The sequence below is a fragment of the Vigna unguiculata genome, chromosome 1 (genome assembly GCF_004118075.2).
Source record: "Vigna unguiculata cultivar IT97K-499-35 chromosome 1, ASM411807v1, whole genome shotgun sequence".
In the NCBI taxonomy this organism is placed as follows: Eukaryota; Viridiplantae; Streptophyta; class Magnoliopsida; order Fabales; family Fabaceae; genus Vigna; species Vigna unguiculata.
Window position 1 is genome coordinate 41,675,829 of NC_040279.1, and position 11,341 is coordinate 41,687,169.

Below are 11,341 nucleotides of genomic sequence, written 5' to 3' on the forward strand. Positions count from 1 at the left end.
CAAAATTTTATAAGTTACGATTATTTTTTATTAAACAACGTATTTCTGCACTGAAAATGATGTATTGGTTTCAAAATTCTTACTTGCACATAAAACATTTACTCTTTTTTTTTCAGTTGTTTATAAATTTATAAATAAAAAGGTGTCCGTTATATCGGAGAAATAAAAGTAATAAATTATTAATAATTAAATATTCATAACATTTTATATTTATCTATTTTCATTTTTATATCACAAAATAATACATGTGTACATAATATAAAATAATTAAACATAATATTAAAAAATCATATTATGTTGAATTTAAAAAATGAAAATTAAATTAAAAACACAAAACTTAAAAAGAAATGAATAAATATTAATTTGATGTAAATTGCATATAGAAATTTATCGTTAGTATTTATTGCTTTTCTTACAAAGAAAGATGATAATGATACTATATGTTGTTTTTTATAAACAAATATATATTAACGTTATTCATGAAGACGAATAACATTAATTATTTTTATACTTTTATCTTTTATTATATTAATTATTTTATATATTTTAATTAAATTAGTAGAGGATAAAATTAAATTAATTTATACGTAAAATTGAATAATAATTTATATATATATATATATATATATATATATATATATATATATATATATATATATTATAAAATTTGAAAATTACTATTATGATTTTACGATTTGCAACCTTTGACGAGGTTGATCATAATTTTGATTTTAACTATTTTGATTATAATAATTAGTAATTTTTTTTTTTAATTTTGTTCATTGGTTTATCATATTATTATTTATTAGGATAATGATTATTTGAGATATTTTTTACATTAAACTAGCGAACACACAGGCGATGTCGCGTCTGTGTATCCGCATTTTTTAATTTTTATAAAATTAATAATATTTATTTTTTAAAATATATATAATAAATTTTAAAATAGTTGTTAAATAAAATAACTGTTAAAAAAAGGTTTTTAGAATAACGATCAAAATAAAAAAGATTTAAAAAAATGATTAAAAATAAACTAATTATAAAATAAATAATTTTTAAAATATTAATTAAGGGTAAAATTGGAAAATGAAAAGTGGAAACAAAAAGAGGAATCACCTTTATATATTGTTATAGATTTTACATCTTGACGTGATTGTTATGCTGTGTTTAGATTCGTATGAATATTGTTCATGCAGATGGAAAGTAACTTAAAAAAAAACGTGTTTGGATATGTTTGTTTGTGCTGAGTTGAGAGTGTGGATTTGTAAATGAGTTGCAAAATTTGGCACTCTCTAAAATAAAGAGATGTGCAGGGAAAGTCAAATCATCATATTAAAATTACTTTATTGTCTATCTCTTTTAGCAATTTAATTTACTTATATTTAATTATATGGATATTGAAAACATTATATATATATATATATATATATATATATATATATATATATATATATATATATATATATATATATGTGTGTGCGTGTGTGTGTGCGTGTGTGTATGTGTGTGTAATTTTAATTTTAATTATTATAATAATTAGTATTATATAATAATAATAATATTATTATTATTATTTAAATAAATATATTTTGTAAATAAATTTAATTCTATAAAATAAAATATTTAAATAAATGTGGAGTTAAAATTAAATTGTTTATATTATAAATTATTTCAAGTTATAATTGAGACTAATAATAATGATCTTAAGTTATTAATTATAATATGAATAAATTATATTTTTGTAATATATTTTTATTTTTATTTGAATATCATTTCTTCTATTTACATCGAAGGGATAAGATCGTAAAATTTATTTTTTATAACAATATATAAAGAAGATTATCTCTTATCTCTTTTGTGTTCACATTTCAAATTTTCAATTTTAATCTTTAAAATATAATTATTTATTATTTTTTTAAAATTGATCGTTATTTTTACAAGTTTTTTATAAAATCGTCTATCTATGCTTCTTCTCTTTTATCAACTATATTTTCTGATGTATTCTATTTTATTATATATTAACTTATATCGTCATCTATTAATATAATATCATGCATCTATAATAATATGTAAAGAGATTCCCTCTTTTATGTTCACATTTTAAAATTCTAAGTGTACCCTTTAAAATATAATTATTTATTAAATTTTTTAAAATTGACCATTATTTTTTCAATTTTTTTATAAAATTGTTTATCTTTATTTGTTTTCTTTTTCCCTATTTATCAACAGTTAATCTCTCATCTTTTCTGATATATTTTACTTTATTTTTAATAAACATAGTTTTATTTTATATATTAACTTAATAACATACAATATCATCAGCTACTAATGTAATAGCACGCTAATATAATACCATGCATGTTTAAAAAATGCGTATATGCAGGCACTTGTGTTTATTATAAACTTTTATAAACTTTCCACTCGTATCTACTCAAATCACACAATCTTTCCTTTAGGCCATGTTCTTTTAAACAGATTTACTATTTGAAACAAATAGTAAGCGAGGATTTGAAGATTTGTTCACGTTTCTTTTAATTGATTTGTAGGTGATGGGAGGGGCAGAAATGCAAAATTGCTATTTTTTTTCCATATTTTCTCATGTAAAGAGATTAGCAAGTGAAAGTTACACTTTTACAAAAAAGATCATAATTTAAAAGATAAAAAATGTTTTCAAATTAAATATTAATTATGTCACAAAAAAATAAATAAAAAAAACTTTATTTTTTCACAATAATCATTAATATCTAAATATTTAATTTTTCTTTTAGTTATTGAAAATTGAAAATTGAAAATTAGTCCCTCAAATTAATATCTAAATATTTAATTTTGGTCCCTCAAATTTTAATGAAAATTGAAATTAGTCCCTCTTAAAAATTTAGTTATTTTAGCCAAATTTTGTTAAGTTTATTTGACATTTTAAACACGTTTTTCAGTAAACATGGAAGTGAGAATGAGTTAAACGATGTAATCAATTAAAATACTATCATAAAATGCGTTTAAAACGTTAAATAAATTAAAAAAAATCATTAAAAGGACTAAATACACGCATTTCCAAAGTTGTGGGACTAAATTAATCCAAAGTTTCAAAGATAGACTATTTACAATTACTGAAAGTTGAGGGACAAAAACATATTTAACTCTTAAAGTTATCACTGTGTAATACAATTTTTTTTCTTCTAAATCAAAGGATAACATGAATCATTTACTCCTCGAAGTCTTTCGAAAAAGTAAAGTCTAAATCTTCATACGAAGCTTTGGTTAATATGGAGAAGTTGCAGAACCAGATCATCATCTTTTGATTTGCAGTGAATGTTTAAATTTTCTTTTCCCTCCAACCTCCGCCAACGTAAGCATTTACAACAACAAAACGCTTTTCACAAACAGAAACATTGCAACTTCTCACACTATTTTTCTCCTAATGAATAATCTGTTATATATATATATATATATATATATAACAATATATAATGGAGATTTCTCTTTTGTATCCACTTTTCAAAATATCAATTTTACCTTTTAAATATAACAATTTATTAAAATTTTAAAAATTGACCATTACTTTTACTAATTTTTTATAAAATCAGATGTCTCTGCTTCTTTTATTCTTCTTTATTTATCAATAATTATTCTTTTATTTGTTCTGATATATTTCACTTTATTTTTAATAAATATAATTTTAATATATATATATACATATTAACTTAATAACATTATAATATTATCACCTACTAATATAATATCACGCATATTTAAAAAATACACAAAATATGTGTGTATACAAAAATTTCTTTTTAGTTTTGTATTTCACCTTGAGTCAAATGCGTCAAGCTCTTTAATTCAAACTTATCTATAAAAAATAATTTTAATTTTAATTTACAATTAATAATTTAACCAAAAATTTAATATATACTTAATTTCAATTAATAATATAATAAATTGTAATAATAATCTTAATTTAATTTAATAAAAAGTAGAAATTAAGATATTACTAATTTAAGCAAAAAATTAATAATTACTTAAGTAAGATTATGAACTAAGATATTTATAATTTAATAATCTTAGTTCAGTAATTATTTAAGCCCACACAACACACCACTGTCACCATTAATAATACTCTGGTGCGAAATAAAAATCTAACGATTCACTGCAAATCAAAAGATAATGATCATGTTCTCAAAAAACATCAAACCTTTCACTGCAGTTTTTTTATTCTTTTTTTTGGGAACACACAGTTCTTGTGTTCCTTCCAATGGGAAAATTCTCCTTTCCATATTATGATGTGTGTATAGAAAAGAAAGGGACTGGCTTACATGTGAATACTGCGTGTGGTATATTAGGGAAGATGCACCATGTAGAAATGAACATCAATGTTATCATTGCATAACAAATAAATTAAAAGTATTTTTCGAGACACGTTAAAATATTGTTTTTAAGGATTTATTCACGGTGTATACGCAAATTTTCAGATACAATAGGAATTTTTCAATTGATTTTTAAGGTACGAGAATATAAAATAATAAAAAAGAATTGAAGAAATAGAAAATAGAAAATAAGAGCTTGAAGAAGGTGTCTCAAGAAGAATCATAAGACACTTATTTATAAGTGGAAAAAGGGGTTGAGATAACAACACCGATCTTTATTATCTATAACAATATATAAAGGGATTCTCTTTTTTGTGTTTACTTTTCAAAATACCGATTTTACCCCTTTAAATATAATAATTTATTAAATTTTTAAAAATTAACCGTTACTTTTACAAATTTTTTATAAAATCAGATGTTTCTATTTCTTCTCTTCTTCTTGATTTATTAATGGTTAGTCTTTTATCTGTTCTGATATATTTCACTTTATTTTTAATAAATATAATTTTAATATATATATATATATATATTAACTTAATAACATTATAATATTATCACCTATTAATATAATATCACGCATATTTAAAAAATGTATGCACACAAGCGCGTTCGCGTCTGTGTTACGCTAGTAAAGGATAATGATATTTTAACCCACTTTTTTAATTCACTTTTAATTCATTACTTCAATTACCATTAGATCATATATTATAAATGCACAGATAAAAATGTTCCAAAAATGATGGTCCAATCAAAATTTTTGCCTCCAAGATCATACGGTTGCAATAGCAATTAAAACCTTAGTTTTTACAGTATTTGTATCATTCTATGACATCTACTTAATATTCATTGCTAATGAATTGTATTACCGAGAAACGCTTGTTTCTTGCATTTTCTCCTTTTAGATCTTTTTAAGAAAATAGTACTTTAGATATCACTTAAGTTGAAACTTTATTTAAAAAAAAATCACAGTAAAATTATTTCATGATTACTTTCAATATGATTATATGTGAATGTGATTGTTAATTGACCATTTTATAAAATACGTCAGAGATAGAGAGTCCCTTATCTTTTCTATAACAATTGCTTTTTCAAAAAATGTAAAATTTATTACAGGACTCATGGTTGAAAATATTTAATTAAGATCTTTTTATTTAAATTAATTTTTAAGAAATATTTTCATTTCTAAAAATATCTTTCAATTTTAAAAAATATTTATTATTATAAATTAGGAAATTAAGATTGGGGTATCATAATTATTTTATATTTTCTTACATTTTGGTTAATATATATATATATATAATAATAATAATAAAAATAATAAGTTTCTCTTGTAGTTATATCTATCATATCTCATATTTTCACATACCCTAAAAATTGTCAACATCCATAATATTTCATTTTGTTATTATATGATCTATGATATTTCATATTGTAATAAAACTTTTAAAATTTTGTAAGTTCGTATCAAATTCTCAGTATCAAACCACAAAAACTGCAAAATTGAGCGAATGTTTATTGTAGTACAATGATTATTTTGGTAAATATTATCTCCATTGATTCTTGTGTTTTTTTTTAGAATTAAGAAAAGTAATATTTTTTAACCTAAATACTTTATTTTTTATTTTTGTTTTCACATAAAAGTAAATATATATTTTAGAGGATCAGTTCTTTAAAAATATTTAAAAAGGTTGTTTTTTCTATAATAAAATTGAATGTAATAATATACTACGTCTATATTCATCAAATGCAATGTATTTAGTAGGTTCAATAAATGCAATTTACTTGTAATAAATGCATGACGTAATAACATCAAATTCGAAGTATAAGAGGGTTTGAACGTTATAAAATGACTTATTATTAATGAACAAAAGCGATGGATAAAATTAAAAATAATAATTAGTGTGATTAAGGTAGTTAATCGATATTATAATTATGATAACGAGAAATTTGTATAATCGTGAGATCGTAATAGTAAACTTCACTTATTATAATATATATATATATATATATATATATATATATATATAATTATTTAATTTTACTAAAAATAAAAATTAATTCAATTTTATCTTTTATATTTTAGACAAGAAATGAAAATAATTAAAATTAAATAACATATGAAAAATAAATGAAAAGAAATAATTTGTTAATCACATTAATATATATTTCTTTATACAAAAAATAATAAATATTAATATTATTATATTTCTTTCTAGGAGTAACCGTAAATATTAACGTTATAATTAATAAATACCATTATTAATTTTTTGGGTTTATACAAAAGTGAGATCGCAAATTGAAAAAATATAATCGTATTAAATTTTAATCGAGAAATGTTATGGTGTATTGTAACTAAATTTTAATTGTATTATTTTTTATTGAAAAATAAATTTTAATTATTTTAGTATTTAATTTAATCAGGTGAAAGATTACTGTGTGACTAACAACACTTCTAACTATGTAAAATTTTAATTATTCATAAAAAAATATGAATGTACAACAAAAATTTTAACATAAAAAAATGACAATGTACTTGATTTTACGATTTTATTCAATGATCTATTGTATTACAATTACGTGTGAAACCTGACTGATAAATACTATTTAAAATCGTAAGATATTATTATTTTGTAATTTAAATCGTGATTTTGACTACTTTAAATAATTAAAAAATATTTTCACTAATAAATGTCAAATACCATCGATAACAATTAAAAACAAATCATAAAACTTGTTATGAACTTGGCTTTAGTAAGTTAAAACTTGTGATTAACATGACTTTAGTAATAAAAAAATACTAAGATTTTTAAAACACTAAGAATTTTAATTGACTTAAGTAAGATATTTACTTTTAGCCGATCAAATACAATAATAATAATAATTTTTAGATTTAATTATATTTTGAGCTCTTAATTAATTTTAGAAATTTTTAATTAAATTCTTAACAAATCTTAGAAAATATTAGAAAATTAGTAATTAAATTCTTCTCGATCTTTTAAACATTTTCAATTGATTTTTGTAGTTTATGTTAACTTTATGATTTATTTTGATGCTCCTTAAATTTCCAAATATGTACTATACTGAATGTATTTAACAAAACATATTTTTACATTTAACTAAAAATGTAATTTTCAAATTAAAAAGTATATAAATTATAAAAAATAAAATATATAACTGTAAATTATGAAATAAAAATTCTAAATTTACACAATATCAAAATTAAAAGATTTACAATCGACAATTTTGTATTTTCATAGTTTTATAGTTTCATAATTTTATATAGTTTTATAGTTATATAATTTTATACTTTTTATTTTATAATTTCGTATTATGAAATTATATATATTTATAATTTTATTTTGTAATTTTATATTTTTTAAGTTTTTTATTTTATATGTTTTAATTTTATAATATTGTATTCCATAATTTTATATTTTCTGTAATTTGGTATTATTTTTTATTTTACAATTTATAATTTCATATATAATTATATATTTTTTATTTTGTATTATTTTATTTAAATTTTATAATTTTAATTAAATTTAAAAATATTTTTTATTAAATACAATAAATATTTTTTAAAAAAATTGTCACAATATCTTGTAAGAAGAATTATGTGACAATATTTAAGAACATGCAATAATTAAAAAATCTTAAAATTTAAAAAACTCAATAACCAACAAAAATTTATTAAAAATTTAAATAAAAGTTTTCAAATTTAAGACTCAAAATATGAATAAGTTTACTAATTTTTAAATATTTGTTTGGTAGAGAAAAGCACAAATACGCTAAAGTCAAGTCTGATGTTTTGAATTATAAATTTTCAGCTTCCTCAAATAACATGAAATACTAAAAATTTCTTAAATAACAATTATATTTCTTAATAATTTTAATCACACTTCTTTTAACAAATATATACATTGTTTGACACAATTTTAGGTGTCTCTTTATGACTCTCTTTCAAAAAGACACAGAGAAGATTTTTTTTTCTTTTATTGCATGAATTTATCTAAAAAATAATAACTATGTTTCTTAATAATTTTAATCACAGCTTTTCTTTACAAATATATATTGTTTGACATAACTTTAGGTGTCTGTTTATGACTTTCTATCGAAAAGAGATAGACACAATTTTTTTTCTTCTTTTATTGTATGAGTAAAATTTATCTAAAAATAATAATTGTATTTCTTAATAATTTTAATCACAGTTTTTCTTTACAAATATATACATTTATTCTAGGTGTCTGTGATCGAAAAGAGAATAGACACAATTTTTTTTATGAATATAAAATCTATCTTTACAAATATATACATAAAAGAGATAGACAGAACTTTTTGTATTTCTTAGTAATTTTAATTGACATAATTTTAGGTGTCTGTGCATAACTTTCTATCAAAAAGAGATAAACTTTCTATAGAAAAGAGATAGAAACGATTACAATTCTTTTTATTGCATGAATAACATCTATCTTAAATAAATAAATAAAACTTAAACTTGGTTCCAGTTAAATTCACTGCAGAAAATATCCAGAAGACTAATTTTAGGACACAAACTTACAATATATATAATTATATTAATACTCATGTTCTCTCTGGTACACATGGTATACATGTGTATATATAGATTTCAAATTGTAGTCCGAAATTCCCGTTCTCCCCACATCCACCATACAAAAAGTACATCTGTAGGAAAAAAATTATTACCAGAGAATGATAAACTCACTTGAAAATACAAAACACCGCCATGCCAAGAAATTAACCTCCATGCTTATTATTGTATAATTACGATTCTCTTCTCTCTCTCTATTATAATGTTCACTGGTTAGTGTTGACGGTGGATGCAGGTGCAAAGTGGAGGAGCTTCTTGGAACTAAGCCAGGGCTTCACCACTACGACCGAGGAGAACATTCTGTGAATCCCTCTATGAGTAGCCGAGATCTTCAAATAGTACTTCAACCCTGACACCACTTGTTGCTGCGCCTCCACCACTTCTGAAAAGGTTAACTTCTCTCTCTCGTTATCGCTGTCGTTCCCCCACAGCTTCAAACCGTTGTTGTACTCCTCCACCGAGAACCTCCCAAGCTCTTGCACTTCCCTGTTTCTCCTCACGTCGGGGATCTCCGTCTTCCCCCCAACCAATCGAGCACACGATGCAGAAGAGACAACCGAGAGCAAGATCACCAGGACCGTCAGAGTCATAGCCATCATCGATGTAATTAACCTTAATTGTTTTCTCTAACGTTTGTTGTTTGTTCAAGTTGGTCGAAGTAGAAAGTAGAATTCTGGGATGAAAGTGTGTAGAGTATGAGAGATGTATATATAGCGAGGTTGTGCATGTGTTTGGTTTGGACACGTAAGAGCAAAAAAAGAGAAAACCATTTCCAAAGGTTTTTGTGAGAGAATAATTGAGTTATCTATATCCCATTGGGTTCTGGTGCAAGGCATGGGACATGAGAGACAAAATATACATGTTGGTGATGCATGGCGTGGTCCTGCTCCATGCATAAGCGTAACATTCTGAATTTGGTGGTTTTCTCAGAGACTGACAGATAAGCCACCATGTTCTTGAGAGGCTGCCACGTTTGAGGATGCATGCATGGCAGCAGTGCTAGCTAGCTATGGTGTCACTGTGTCACTGTGATGATGCCTTTAAATTTCATTATTGCTTCAGTCGATTAGGATGGTGTCATTGAGTAATATCATACAATTTCTTTATTGTTTTATTTGATTAGAAAGAGGGTGAAGAGAGAAAAAAAGAAAAGAAAAAGTTAAAAATAATTATATTTTTCCATAAATATTCTTAGTCAAAAGCTTAATATTTTTCTTTTATTATTTGTTTTCGTGGTCTGCGGACTAAACCTGAATTTTGGAAATGTATAAATACATTCCAAAACAAGTTTTTGGAGCATATATAATATCTTTTAAAATGAGTTTTTTTTTGAAATATTCGTATATAAAATGTGTTTTGGAAACAGTATTCTGAAACATATGAAATACATTATGGAAATTTTTTTCGAAATGAGTTTTTTTTTTCACATTTTATTTCTTCTTCTCCTCCTGTAACAGTGTTTCTCTATTTTTTCTACTCCTACCGTAACAGTCTTTTTCTATTTTTCTTTTTCTACAATAAAAATGCCGGTAGTAACATCGACAATCATGATATGAATTTTGAAATTAGTTTATTTCAAAATTTTGTATTAATTTAGTTTTTTATTTTTTAAAATACATAAATTTAGTTATTTTAATCAAATTTGTTAAATTTATTTGATGTTTCATATGCATTTCAGGATTGTATGTGAGTTGTTTATACTGTTTGACACATCTTCGCTTTAATGTTAAGTCAATTACTATTATAAAAACGCGTTTGAAATGTCAAATAAACTTAACAAAATATGATTAAAATGACTAAATTTACATATTTTAAAAGATGAATAAATAAATTGGTTCAAAATTTCAAAATGCACTAATTCTAAAATTCACTGAAAGTTAAAGGATAAAAAACATATTTAACCCTTGTTATTATACGGTTCAGTTACTAATTATAGAGGTACAAAAAGCAATAACCAAAATCCATTTTGGTAGAAAATGATAAACCCATTATTTAATAACTTTTAACAAAATTTTGGAAATTAGAAAAATAAAATTAGTCTCTGGGTCTTTCTTCCTACACCTCCAAGCATTTTTTCTGCACCTCCAAAATTTCTTTAAATTCTCAAAATACCCTTTGACCATTTAAGGAAATTCACGGATATCACACCCCCAAAAATATTTTTGGATGTCGACTTTTGGAAGTCAAAATATATTACCGGAAGTCGACTTCTAAAAGTCAAAATATATCACCAAAAATCGATTTCCGAAAGTCAAAAATCATTATCGGAAGTCAACTTCCAGAAATAAAAAAACATCACCAGAAGTCAACTTCTGGAGGTAAAAAAATTAAGTCAATTTCAAATATTTTTAATTCTTTTTAAAATTTATAT

General features: G+C 22.7%; 1 protein-coding gene across 1 annotated transcript; it reads right to left on the bottom strand.

Moving 5' to 3' along the window:
- Positions 1-8,831: 8,831 nt before the first annotated feature.
- Positions 8,832-9,664, bottom strand: LOC114179150 (cysteine proteinase inhibitor 4). The gene has a single exon (XM_028065388.1). The coding sequence runs from the start codon at positions 9,567-9,569 to the stop codon at positions 9,177-9,179; it is 393 nt and encodes a 130-aa protein (XP_027921189.1). The 5' UTR covers positions 9,570-9,664; the 3' UTR covers positions 8,832-9,176.
- Between the last annotated feature and the right edge of the window lie 1,677 nt (positions 9,665-11,341).